This window comes from Muscardinus avellanarius, assembly GCF_963383645.1.
Source record: "Muscardinus avellanarius genome assembly, chromosome: 2".
In the NCBI taxonomy this organism is placed as follows: Eukaryota; Metazoa; Chordata; class Mammalia; order Rodentia; family Gliridae; genus Muscardinus; species Muscardinus avellanarius.
Genome location: NC_137787.1, coordinates 8,473,455 through 8,487,506, shown reverse-complemented (window position 1 = coordinate 8,487,506; position 14,052 = coordinate 8,473,455). Strand labels below are relative to the sequence as shown.

At 46.9% G+C, this 14,052-nt stretch overlaps 1 protein-coding gene across 1 annotated transcript in view; it reads right to left on the bottom strand.

Moving 5' to 3' along the window:
- Nucleotides 1-4,704: 4,704 nt before the first annotated feature.
- Nucleotides 4,705-14,052, bottom strand: part of PDE6D (phosphodiesterase 6D) — a gene marked incomplete at its 5' end in the record, with an annotated part of 58,162 nt that continues 48,814 nt past the window's right edge. The window contains 4 exons of the mRNA XM_080689672.1: nt 4,705-4,804; nt 7,472-7,577; nt 8,160-8,285; nt 11,748-11,836. Coding sequence (XP_080545798.1) covers nt 4,723-4,804; nt 7,472-7,577; nt 8,160-8,285; nt 11,748-11,836 — 403 coding nt within the window. The 3' untranslated portion in view covers nt 4,705-4,722. The remainder of the gene's footprint in view (nt 4,805-7,471; nt 7,578-8,159; nt 8,286-11,747; nt 11,837-14,052) is intronic.

Genomic DNA, 14,052 nt, shown 5'->3' with positions numbered 1-14,052 from the left:
GGTACTGGGTTCCTGGAAGCCCTTCTACTCCAGGCTACACTCCCAGACCTATTTTATACTTTTTAAATTTGGAAACAGGGTCTCTTAAGCCAGCACGGCTGGCTTCGAACCTGCGCGATCCTCCTGTCTCAGCCTCCCAAGCGCAGGGATTACAAGTGTGCGCCACCACGCCCGGCTAAAATTCTTTATTTTGAAACAGGGTCTCACTGAGTTGCAAAGGGCCTCTCACTAAGTAGAGCAGGCTGTCCTTGAACCGCAATTCTCTGGTCTCAGCCTCCCAAGTGCTGGGATTACAAGCGTGTGCTACTACGCCTGGCTTCCCCGGGCCTTTAACATACACAGAAGTGCTAACTTCTGGAAGGGTTAACATACTGCTCATTCTAAATTTATTTGACCTGGATTTTTTTTCCAATAGAGTCCATTAACATAGTGAAGGACATTAATGCCCAGAAAAAGCTGATTTGGCACAACACAGACCCTCACTAGAACCTGAGGAATATTTGCTGAACTAAACAGATGGTGGATTCCTTTGGGAACCAGTTCCACTGCCTGCTCTTAGAGCACTGCCTGGCCTCCTTCTCCTGTGGCTAAAGGCAGTCTGGGCCTGTGTCCACTGTCCCATACCCATCAGCACGCTGCAGGAGGGGGAGGTGCCCTTGGCCAACAAGGTAACCTGCATGAGGAGGTGGGGGGCAGCGAACGGCAGACATGGCTACAGATCTTTCTGGGAAGCACTTGGATCCTATATATCAAGATCTAAGCCGGGCGTGGTGGCGCACGCTTGTCATCCCCGCACTTGGGAGGCAGAGACAGGAGGATCGCACAGGTTCGAAGCCAGCCGCGCGCGCTGGTTTATGAGACCCCGTTTCCAAATAAAAATGTAAAAATAGGTCTGGGAGTGTAGCCCGGAGGTAGAAGGGCTTCCAGGAACCCCAGTACCACCCAAAAAAAAAAAAAAAAAAAAAGATCTAAAAAAAGTATGCACACGAAGCCGGGCATGATGGCGCATCTCACAATCCCAGTAGTACATGGGAAGCTGAGACAGGAGGATCACAGGTCTGTGGCCAGCCTCAGCTACCTTCTGAAACTCAGTGAGACCCTGTTTCAAAATAAAGAATAGGCGGAGCTTGGCGTGGTGGTAATGTCAGCATTTGAGAGGCTGAGACAGGAGGATCACAGTTTGCAGACAGCCTCAGCTGCTACTTAGTAAGGCTCTTTGCAACTCAGTAAGACCCTGTTTCAAAAATAAAGAAAAAATAGGGCTGGGGGTGTAGCTGGAGGTAGAATGTCCTTGGGTTCCATCCCCAGGGCCACACACACAAAAGAAGTATGCACACTTTTTTTTTCTGGTACGGAGGATGGAGCCCAGGGCATTCTACTCTGAGCTATATACCTCAGCCATATTTTATTTTTATTTATTTTTTGGTGCTGAAGATTGGACCCAGGGGAGTTCTACCTCTGAAATACACTCCCAGTCCTATTTTATCTCTTAGTTTGAAACAGGGTCTCACTAGGCTGCTGAGAGCTTTGCTACATTGTCGAGGCTGTCCTCAAACCTGTGTTCCTCTTGTCTCAGCCTCTCAAGTATTGGGATTACAAGTGTGTACCACCATAGCCAGCGTTTTCTTTTTCTTTTAAATCAGGATCTTGCTAGGTTGATGACAGTCTCACTACTTGCTGAGGCTGTCCTCAAAAATTGCGATCCTCCTGTCTTGGCTTCCAAGTACTGGGTTTTTTTTTTTTTTTTTTTTTTTTTGGTGGTACTGGGGTTCCTGGAAGCCCTCCTACCTCTGGGCTACATTCCCAGACCCATTTTTACATTTTTATTTGGAAACAGGGTCTCCTAAGCCAGTGCATGTGGCTGGCTTTGAACCTGTGCGATCCTCCTGTCTCTGCCTCCCGAGCGCGGGGATTACAAGCGTGTGCCACCACGCCCGGCAGTACTGGGGGGCGGTTACCTTTAAGGCCTTTCTACCTATGATCTACACCTGAAGCTCAATTTTATTTTTTATTTGGAAACAGGATCTTGCTAGATTGCTGAGAGCCTCACAAAGTTGCTGAGGCTGGCCTCAAACCTGCAATCCTCTGCTCTCAGCCTCTCAAGTACTGAGATTACAGGCGCATGTCACTATACCCAAATATAAAATACTTTAGACTGGGTTGTTTATAAACAACAGACAATTATTTCTTGTTCTGGAGTCTGGGAAACTCCAGGTCAAGGCGCTGGTGATTCTGTGTCTGGGGAGACTCTCCCTCCTGTGGGTCCTTTGTGTGTGTGGTACTTGGGATTGAATCAAGCCCTGTTCTACCTCTAAGCTACACCCCAGCCCTATATATATATATATATTTTTAAATTTTGAAACAGGGTCTTGCTAAGTTGCTGAGGACCCGCTAAACTGCTGAGGCTAGCTTTGAAGCTCTGATCCTCCTATCTCAGACTCCCAAGTACTGGGATCACAGGTGAGCGGCACCACACCCGGCTCCAAAATGTCTTTCACGTAAGTCTAATTTTACTTTCTTGGTTCTTGTGGCCTAAGTTTACCAAATGGATGGCTTATTGCTGGATTACAAGTTGACGGCGGGGCTGGGGCTGTAGCTCGGTGCTAGACCACATGCTTAGAGGGCTCAAGGTGCTGGATTCCATCCGCAGCAGCCCTGTCTCTCCTCTGAAAATAATGTTGTTAGACATCTTCCAGAAGAGAAGATTTGGATTCTAAGGCTGACCATGGGACAGACTCCAAGTAAGTAAGTAATGCGACCACTTGCCACGTCTGTAACAACACAAGGCAGCACACGTGAAGCTGTGCAAGCATCCTGACTGCACGGCGACGTGACTCCGCAGTGGCGCCCTGTGCCCAGTAAGGTATCATACAGCATCTCTATGGCACGTAACTTAGCAGAAATGAAGGTAATAATTATGATCTACATTAAACACTTGAGTGACAATCATTTGGCTTATCCTCTTATAATGGAGAGGAGCTATTTGGGGGAAGATCTGAATAAGTCAGATTACTTAAAAAGCCATTCTAAGAGGCCGGAGGAGATGCCTTTTTCTTTGGCTAGTTTCCCTAGTAAGGACAAGAATGTGAAAAGCATCCCATGGGACCAAGTGCTGCCGCAGTCTGGAAGTGGGTCGTTGTGCTGTGATGGTGTCCTGTGTGTCTGTAACCCTCTGACAGGTGTATTTTATTTGTTTTTGTGGTACTGGGGATTGAACTGAGAAGGGTTCTACCATTGAGCTACACTCCATCTCTCTCTTTTTTAAATTTTGAAGCAGGGTTTTGTTAAATTGCCGAGGCTGGTCTCAAACCTGCGACACCTCAGCCTCCCAAGTACTAAGATTAAAGGTGTGTGCCATCGTGGCCCGGCTGACAGATGTGATTTATTTATTTAGTGGTACTGGGGACTGAACCCAGGGCATTCTACTTCCGAGCTATACCCTGCACTATTTTTTCTTTTCTTTCTTTCTTTCGTTTTCTTTCCATCGTTCTTTCTTTTTTTTGGGTGGTAACCCAGGGCTTTTTTCTCCTACTTCCAGACCTATTTCATACTTTATTTGGAAACAGGGTCTCACTAAGTTGCTGAGAGCCTCACTAAGTAGCCGAGGCTGGCTTCGAACCTGCGTGGTCCTCCTGTCTCTGCTTCCCAAGCGCTGGGATTACAAGTGTGCACCACCATGCCCGGCTTTTTATTCTTTACTTTGAAACAGGGTCAAACTAAGTTGTTAAGGACCTCACTAAGTAGCTAAGACTAGCCATGAACCCAGATCCTCCTGTCTTAGCCTCCCAAATGCTGGGATTATAAGCATGTGCGCGACCACACCCAACTAAACTGAATACTTTTAATCATCATCATTATTATTATTATTATTATTTTCGTATTGGGGGTTAAATCCAGGGCATTCTACCTCCAACTTACACCATCAACCCTTTTTACTTTTTATTTTGAAACAGTCTCACTAAGTTGCATGGCCTTGCGAAGTTGCTGAGGCTGGCTGTGAACCTGCAATCCTCTTGTCTCAGCCTCCCAAGTACTGGGGTTGCCGGTGTGCGCCACATGCCCGGCCCACTGTTCTCTTCTGGCACGCGTTCACAGAAGCAGCGACTGGGGTGCTCAGGAACAAGACCTGTTGGTCGGCCTCTGGAACAAAACGGAGCTGAGGTCCTGGTAAAACCTCTCCTACCATCACGGCTGATTCACACTCCAGAGAAAAGGAGAGATGGAAGCAGTGCCATGCTAAAGACCGTAGGAATATTTTAATTAACATGTCTTAATTACATTGTGTAATTATAATATTACAGTCTATTTTACAAGTTAAATGTATGAGAATGTCTGAGATAAAAATGGTAGGAAAAAAACTAAACCGTGGGTCAGGAACATGAATTCTCCCAAAGCCAGGGACCAAAGGAAGCCTGAGGCTGGAGAAGGCTGCGGCTGACGGCGCCGCGGCCCGGCAAGGGCCTGTGCCGCATCTGCACGGGAAGGGGTCGAGGCGCCCTGCCCTGGTCTGGGGTTGGGAGCTCGACCTGGTCAGTGGGAGATGGCCTCCCAAGAAGAGGCCATCTGGTTACCTACACAGCACTGGTCCCCTGGTGGCCGCAGGTGGGTTCCGTGCTGAGGGAATCGGGTGAAGTGTCATAAGTCAAACATGTAGAGGAAAAAGTAAAGTTTCCTCTTCCCCCCAGAAAGCCCCAATTCTTGAAGTGCACACACATTCTTCTCTCAAATGTAGAAAAGTCTCACTCTAGATGTGCTGACAAGAAGATCGTCGTCAAAAAACTTCGTTTCTATGATGACGTTCCCACTGTGAGAAAGGAGAGGGCAAAGGAGGGTGAGCTGATGGCCCTGGACTCCGCGCCCACAGCTTTCCATCCAGGCTTGGGTGGGAACAAGCCAGAGCCCTAGCCTGGGGCCGCTGAAACCCTTGCCCATGCCCTAGAAGGCTCACCGACATTTCAATTATGTGACACCTGGGCGGGCGTGGTGGCGCATGCTTGTAATCCCAGCACCGGGGAGGCTGACACAGGAGGATCGCGGTTTTCGGTCAGCCTCAGCTACTTAGTGAGGTCCTCTGCAACTCAGTGAGACCCTGCTTCAGAACAAAGAAATCGGGCTGGGGGTGTAGCTTTTTTTTTTTTTTTTTTTCAGTACCAGGGATGGCATTCTGCCTACACCCCCAGACCTATTTTATTTTATTTTTTTGGGTGGTACTGGGGATGGAACCCAGGGGCCTTCTACCTCCAGGCTATACTCCCAGACCTATTTTATATTTTATTTTGAAACAGGGTCTCTTAAGCCAGGAGAGGCTGGCTTCGAACCTGCATGATCCTGTCTCAGCCTCCCAAGCGCAGGGATTACAAGCGTGCACCACCACGCCCGGCTTATTCTCTTTTGAAACAGGGTCTCACTGAGTTGCAAAGGGCCTCACTAAGTAGCTGAGGCTGGCCCCGAACGGCGATCATCCTGTCTCAGCCTCCCAAATGCTGGGATTACAAGTGTGGGCTACCACACCGGCTTGGGGTGTAGCTTGGAGGTAGAATGCCCCTGGGTTCCATCCCCTGTACTGCAAAAAAAAAAAAAAAAAAAAAAAAAAGTGACTAGTTTGTCCTTATCAAGCTCAGAAATCAGAAGCGAGGGCACGTCTCCTTGCTTTGATTTGGCACACTTTTTGTGTGTGGTACTGGAGATTGACCTAATGTTCTACCTCCAAGCTATCTATACCCCCAGCTGTGTGTGTGTGTGTGTGTGTGTGTGTGTGTGTGTGTGTGTGTGTGTGTGTGTGTGTGTGGTGCTGGATTGAACCCAGGGGCATTTTACCTTCCTTCCTTCCTTCCCGGTACTGGGGATGGACCGAGGGGCATTCTACCTCTGAGCTATACTCTAGCCCTACTTTTTATTCTTTCTTTGTTTTTCTTTTCTTTTCTTTTTGTGGTACTAGTAGTGGAACCCAGGGGTTTTCTATCTCTGAGTTACACTCCCAGACCTCTTTTATTTTATTTTATTTTAATTTATTTATTGCGGGTCTGGGATGGAACCCAGGGGCATTCAACCTCCAAGCTACATCCCCAGCCCTATTTTTTATTCTTTATTTTGAAACAGGGTCTCAATGAGTTGCAGAGGGCCTCACTAAGTAGATGAGGCTGTCTGCGAACCGCGATCCTCCGGTCTCAGCCTCCTGAATGCTGGGATTACAACTGTGCGCCACCACACCCAGTGCCAGACCTCTTTTTATTTTATTTGGAAACAGGGTCTCACTAAGTTGCTGAAAGCCTCACTAAGTAGTTGAGGCTGGCTTCACACCTGCACGATCCTCCCGTCTCCGCCTCCAAGCGTGGGGATTACAAGTGTGCCCAGTACCACCCAGCCCTTTTGATTCCCTCCCTCCCTCCCTCCCTTCCTTCCTTCCTTTCCTTGATTTTCTTTTAATTTCTTTTTTTTTTTTTTTTCGTGGGTTTGGGGATGGAATCCAGGGGTACTCGACCTCCGAGCTACAGCCCCTGCCCTATTTTTTATTCTTTATTTTGAAACAGGGTCTCACTGAGTTGCAGAGGGCCTCATTAAGTAGCTGAAGCTGTCCATGAACTGCGATCCTCCAGTCTAAGTCTCCTGAATGCTGGGATTACAAGCATGAGCCACCACGCCCGGCTTCTTCTTTTTCTTTCTTTCTTTGATTTTATTCTTTCTTTGATTCCATTCTTTCTTTGATTTCTTCCTTCCTTCCTTCCTTCCTTCCTTCCTTCCTTCCTTCCTTCCTTCCTTCCTTCCTTCCTTCCTGCAATACTGGGAATGGAACCCAGGGATATTTTACCTCCGAGATACACTTCCAGCCCTATTTTTTAGTCTTTTTTATCTTTTTTGGGTCTGGGGATGGAACCCAGGGGCATTCAACCTCTTAGCTACACCCCTGCCCTATTTCTTTATTCTTGATTTTGAAGCAGGGACTCACTAAGTAGCGGAGAGCCTCACTAAGTAGCTGTGGCTGTCCACAAACCACAATCCTCCAGTTCCCGCCTCCCGAATGCTGGGATTACAAGTGTTGCCACCATACCTGGCACTGTTTTGCTTTTAGTTTTCAACTTAAGTTTTTTTTTTTTTGTTTTGTTACTGGGAGTGGAACCTGAGGGCCTTCTACTCTAGGCTATACCCTCAGCCCTACTATATTTTATTTATTTATTTTTTGTGGTACTGAGAATTAAACCCAAAGGCATTCTACCTCTGACCTACATCCCCAGACCAATTTTATTTTTTATTTGGAAACAACAATTGCTGAGAGTCTCATTAAGTTGCTGAGGCTGTCCTCAAACCTGCGATCCTCCTGTCTCAGTCTTCTAAGTACAGGGATTACAGGTATGTGCCACCATGTCCGGCTCTCAACCTGGTTTTCTGCCACCTCAACAGGGCCAGGAGCCCCCTTGCCTGCTACACCTGCTCTGAGAGACTCATCGCAGCTTCCCGGACGGATGGCACTCACGTTAGGACGCTGGCTGGCATCATCTGGGACTCGGGTGCTGCCTCTATCAAGGACTGCCAAGTATTTGTGGAGTTAGGGATCACAAAGCCAAACTCAAAGAACCATTCTGAAGGAAGAAGGAAAAGCTGGTGACCAATTGCCCAGGACAATGTTTAAGAGCCTCTGTCTCCCTCCTCTACATGAGCCTTTTCCTACCCCAGAACCACCAAAGAAAGCGAGCAGAAACCTCCTGGGCCAGAGCAAAGGAAAGGATCTGGAGGCCTCCCCAGGCCGCCCTTGAACTGCGAGGCTTACTTCTCGTGCTCTGTGGTCTAGTGGACGGGACCAGCAAGCAGGATACAGGATAAGCAGCATTTTCTTAGAAGTAGGCTGGATGTGAACTAAAACAGAGGCAGGTCTTTTCACTTGGAATCTTAGCTCTACGGCGAGCACTCATGGCGAGGACTCTGTGGGACTGTGGCCAGGGCTCCTTTGGTGCTGTACATGGAGCAGTGCACCTGCCACCCATCACAGGGGCTTTCTCCGCCACATCGCACAGCAAGTCAGTGCCCACGGGCACCGACTGCAGGAGCTCAGTACGGCTGGAAGTGTGTATGCGCGCCAGCCTGCTCTGGCTCGTTTCCCCATATCCCTGGTGGACGCCTGCTCTGCCTTCGCCCTAACCTCAGGCATGCAGGGAGCAGAATACCTTCTAGGCATTGCCCTTTGAAGTAAACTTTTTGTTCCAGGCGGAATTTTTCCATTTGTTCAGCTGAGGAAAAGTTCAATTCTCGAGACACTGCCTTGCACTTGAGGATTTTCTTGGGAACACGGGCTGACAGATGAGAGAAGAAGAAATGTTGGAGTCATTCTAAATTAAAACAAACAACGAAAGAACAAAGCCCGGCATGTGGGCACACTTGTAATCCCAGGACCTGGGAGGCTGAGACAGGAAGATTGAAGGTTATAAGATTGTAGGTCTCAGCAGATTTAAAAAAAAAAAAAAAAAAAAGAAGGGCTGAAAGTGTATTTGGGAGGTAGAATATCCCTAGCTGGGTTCAATCCCAAAAAACAAAACAAAAACCAAATGACAGTGATGCTTAAAGTTTTGGGAGCTTCTTAGAGCTCACTTAGAGACCTTGTCATACATACATACATACATATATATATATATATATATATATATATATATATATATATATATTTTTTTTTTTTTTTTTTTTTTTTTGCAGGTCTGGGGATGGAACCCAGGGGCATTCTACCTCCGGGCTATACCCCCTGCCCTATTTTTTATTCTTTATTTTGAAACCGGGTCTCACTGAGTTGCAGAAGGCTTTACTAAGTGGCTGAGTGAACTGCGATCCTCCAGTCTCAGACTCCCGAATGCTGGGATCAGAAGTGTGCACCACCACGCCGGTCTCATCATACATACTAAATCTCAGATGATGCCTCCAGAGCTGCCTGGCACTCTTCAGTTGACGGCAGATTCACTAACACAGCTGAGAAGCTTCAAGCGGCGCTGGATCTGGTACCTGTGGGGCTTGCCTGGCTATCACCACTAGACAATGTTCCCGGGTGACCACTCCATTCTCTTTAGGTTTTTTTTTGGGGTGTGTGTGTGTGTGTGTGTGTGTGAGAGAGAGAGAGAGAAAGAGAGAGAGAGAAAGAGAGAGAGAGAGAGAGAGAGAGAGAGAAAGAGAGAGAGAGGGAGAGAGAGGGAGAGAGAGAGAGAAAGAGAGGTATTGTGGTACTGGAGACTGAACCCAGGGGGATTCTACCTCTGAACTACATCTCCAGTCCCATTTTAAATTAAATTTAATTAATTAATTAATTAATTTATTTTGTGGGTCTGGGGATGGAAACCAGGGGCATTCTACCTCCGAGCTACAGCCCCTGCCCTATTTTTTATTCTTTATTTTGAAACTGGGTCTCACTGAGTTGCAGAGGGCCTCACTAAGTAGCTGAGGCTGGCCGCGAACCGCGATCCTCCAGGTCTCAGCCTCCCGCATGCTGGGATTACAAGCGTGCGCCACCACGCCCAGCTTTTATTTTTTATTTTTTATTTTTGTGGTACTAGGGATGGAACTCAGGGACATTCTACCTCCGAGCGACACCACCAGCCCTATTTTTTATTCTCTAATTTGAAATAGGGTCTCACTGAGTTGCAGAAGGCCTCACTAAGTAGCTGAGGCCTTTGGACTTTGGACCCAGGACATTGGACCCAGGCTGGTTTCAAACCTGTGCAATCCTCCTGTCTCAGCCTCCCAAATGCTGAGATTACAAGCGTGCACCACCACGCCTGGCTTCCCATTTTTTATTTTGAAATAGAGTCTCACTAACTTGCTTAGGCTAGCTTTTGAACCTGCAATCCTCCTCTCTTAGCCTCCCAAGTAATGAGATTACAGGCATGCACCCCCATGCCAGACTCTTATTTTTTTTAATTCTGAAATAGGGTCTCGCTGAATTGCTGAGACTGGTCTTGAACCTGCCACCCTCCTTCTCAGCCTTCCAGGTAGAGGAGTTTTAGTGTGCACTACCATGCCTGGCCCTCTGTTTTGTGTGTGTTGCTAGGGGTTGGATCTGGAGCCTCCTGCATGCTAGGCAAGTTCTGTAACACTGCGCTGCATCGAGCCCCTTTTATTTTTTACTTTAAGATAATCCTACTAAGTAGCCCAGTTTAGCATTCTACTGTGATCCTCCTCCCTCTGGAAGAGTAAGATTACAGGTATGTGCCACCCCGCCCTACTCTACTCTCTTAAGGTTTTGTGTGTGTGTGTGTGTGGGGGGGGTACTGGGGGAGGAGCCCAGAGGCATTCTACCTCCGAGCTATACCCCTAGCCCTATTTTATCTTTTATTTTGAAACAGGGTCTTGCTAAATTGCTGAGAACCTTGATAAGTTGCTGAGGCTGGCTTTAAAATTGCGATCCTTCTGTCTCAGCCTCCTGTGTACTAGGATTAAAGGAATATGCCATTATGCCCCGCTTGGCTTTTACTCTCTTAATTTTAACTCCACTGCGTGCGTGTGTGTGCGTGTGTGTGTGTGTGTGTGTGTGTGAGTGTGTGTGTGAGTGTGTGTGTGTGGTGCTGGGGATTGGACCCAGGGACATTCTACCTCTGAGCTACATCCTCTATTTTATTTTTATTTTGAAACAGGGTCTCACTAGGTTGATGAGAGTCTCACTACCTGCTAGGCTGTCCTCGAACCTGGGATCCTCCTATCTCAGCCTCCCAGGCACTGAGATTATAGGCATGATCCACCATGCCCTGCTCTAATTATACTTCTTGGAAATAAAAATGCAAATTTTCTTTTAGAAGTTGAGATCAGAGGACACTATAGAACATGCCTATAATCCCAGTACTTGGGAGGCTGAGACAAGAGGGTTGCAGGTGCAGCTATCTTTAGCAAGGCCCTCTGCAACTTAGTGAGATCCCCGTTTCAAAATAAAAAATAAAAAGCAGGGCATGGTGGCACATGCTTGTATCTCAGTATTTGGGAAGCTGAGACAGGTAGATCACAGTTTGAGGACAGCTTCAGCCTCTGCTACTTACCCTTTGCAACTCAGTAAGACCCTGTTTCAAAGGAAAGAATAAAAAACAGGGCTGGAGATATTGCTTTGAGTTAGAATGCCTCTGGGTTCCAGCCCCAATACTACAAAAAAAAAAAAAAAAAAAAAGAGCCAGGCATAGTAGCACACATTTGCAATTCCAGTACTCTTGGGAGGCTGAGACAAGAGGATTACAGGTTTGAGGATAGCCTCAGTAAGTAGTGAGACTCTCATCAACCTAGATAAATCCTGTTTCAAAACAAATAAAAATAAAATAGGGCTATGGGTGTAGCTCAGAGGTAGAATGCCCCTGGGTTCACTTCCCAGTATCATTTAAAAAAAAAGCAAACAAACAAACAAACAAACAAACAAAAAAACCCAAGAAGCTGGGTGTGATGGCACACACTTGTAATCCCAGCTTTTGGGAGGCTGAGACAGGAGGATATGGTTCGAGGACAGCCTCAGCTACTTAGTGAGGCTCTTTGCAACTTAGTGAGACCCTGTTTCAAAATAAATAATAAAAAATAGGCCTGGGGGTGTAGCTTGGAGGTAGAATGCCCCTGGGTTCCATCCCCAGTGCCACCAAAAAAAAAAAAAAAAAAAAAAAGGAAGGACTGAAACATCAGCAACACGTAGATTTGTGTGCTGTGCTTTCGGGGCTCACCTGCCTGTGAGGTGTGCATTAACTTAGCTCCCTGATGCCAGGGTGGGTTCCAGCCATGGTCAGAACCCTAGAGGTGTTGCAAAATACCTTCATGCTCCACACCGGGGACAGACAGGTCTTCCGTTCCTTGCCAGAGTATCTTCCCTGTCTCGGCGTCCCGAAGGTTCATCCAGTTTCTGGTCAAATGTGATTAAGGAAAAACAAGGCAGTGAAAGCGACTCCTTCCTGTGACCCTGTGGTCTGGAACTTGCTTCTGATAACTTATGTTTCAGGAAGTCGGCGACTGCTAAGTGCCACCGGGGAGATAACGTTGAGAAAGCCAAGACCTACACGAGTCATTTCTGCTGACGATATAAGAATCCAAAGACTGTGCGTACCTAGAGACTGCAAAAGGGACTAGAAAATAGAAAGTTTAAATTTTCCAACAGAATATGATCAGTCAAGATAAAAGCCATAAGGGAACATATATCAGAGGTACTCCTGGGAAACAACTCTACGTGGCTCCACCTACAGTGAAGACCACAGTGCGCAGGCTTCAGCCACGAGCACAGGCTTTCAAGAGCTTTAGTGCCTGCTTTTATTTATTATTTTGTGGCACTGGGGATTGAACCCAAGGGCGTTCTACCTCTGAGCTACATCCACAGTCCTATTTTATTTTTTTGTGTGCTGAGGATCGAACTCAGGGGCATTCTACCTTTGAGCTACATCCGCCTCACTAAGTAGCTGAGGCTGGCCATGGACCTGGATCCTCCTGTCTCAGCCTCCAAAGTATTGGGATTACAAATGTGTGCCACCATGCCTGGCTTTCCTATTTTATATTTTGAAACAAGGTCTGGCTAAGTTGCCCAGACTGGCCTTAAACTGTTACGCTGGGGATTGAATTCAGGGTGCTTCACTGCTGAACTATACTTCTTGTCCTATTTTCTTTTTTTGGTGGTACTGGGGGTGAAACCCAGAGGCTTTCTACCTCTAGGCTATACTCCCAGACCTTTTTTTTTTAATATTTTATTTGGAAACAGGGTCTCACTAAGTTGCTGGAAGCCTCACTGAGTAGCTGAGGCTGGCTTCGAACCTGTGAGATCCTCCTGTCTCAGCCTCCCAAGAGTGGGGATTACAAGCGTGCGCCACCACGTCCAGCATCCTATTTTCTTATTTATTTATTTATTTATTTATTTATTTATTTATTTAGTGGTACTGGGGACAGAACCCAGGGGTTTTCTACCTCTGGGCTACACTTTCATACCTATTTTATATTTTATTTGGAAACAGAGTCTCTTAAGCCAGATGAGGCTGGCTTTGAACCTGCGATATCCTGTCTCAGCTCCCAAGCACGGGGATTACAAGCGTGCGCCACCATGCCTGGCTTTCTTTTTTATTTTGTGACAGGATCTCACTAAGTTGCTGAGGGCCTAAAATGCGGAGGCTGGTCACAAACCTGCAATCCTCCTTGTCTCAGTCTCCCACGTACTGGTATTATAGGCATGTGCCACCATAACTGGCTTCAGCCCTGCCTTTAAATATGAAATGGAATCCAGTGTGGGAATGCACACCTGTAATTCCAGTACTTGGGAGGCTGAGACAAGAAGACTGCAGGTTTGAGGCCAGCCTTAGCAATTTAGTGAGATTATGTTCAAAATAAAATAGGGCTGGGGTGTAGCTCAGATGTAGAATGCCTTACATTTTTTTTTTTTTTTTTTTTTTGCGGGTCTGGGGTGGGTCTGGGGCTGGAACCCAGAGGCATTTGACCTCCAAGCTACATCCCCTGCCCAATTTTTTACTCTTTATTTTGAAACAGGGTCTCACTGAGTTGTGAAGGGCCTCACTAAGTAGCTGAGGCTGTCTTGAACTGCGATCCTCCGGTCTCAGCCTCCCGAATGCTGGGATTACAAGCGTGCACCACCACACCCGGCTTCTTGCATTTAATCGCCAATACCATACAAAATAATAATGATGATGATTATAATAATAATAATACTTATGACAATAATAAAGAAGATAGTGTCACCAGAAATTCAAGAAGGCATTTACTAAGACAAAAACAAAGAGAAAAAAATTAACGCACATGAAGAAATGATATACAAACAAGCAGGCTTTTTCCCCCCAGGAGAGGGGATTGAACCCAGGGGAATTCTATCTTTGAGCTACACCTCCAGCCTTACTTTTTATTCTTTATTTTGAAATAAGGTCTCACTAAGTTACGGAGGGCCTCACTAAGTTGCTCAGGCTGGCCGAGAACCTGAAATTCTCCTTTCTTAGCCTCCCAAGTACTGGGATTATAAAAGGCGCATTAGAGCCAGACGCGGTGGCACACTTGTGATCCCAGCATTCGGGAGGCTGAGACAAGAGGATCACAGTTCACAGCCAGCCTCAGCTACTTAGTGAGGCCCTTTGC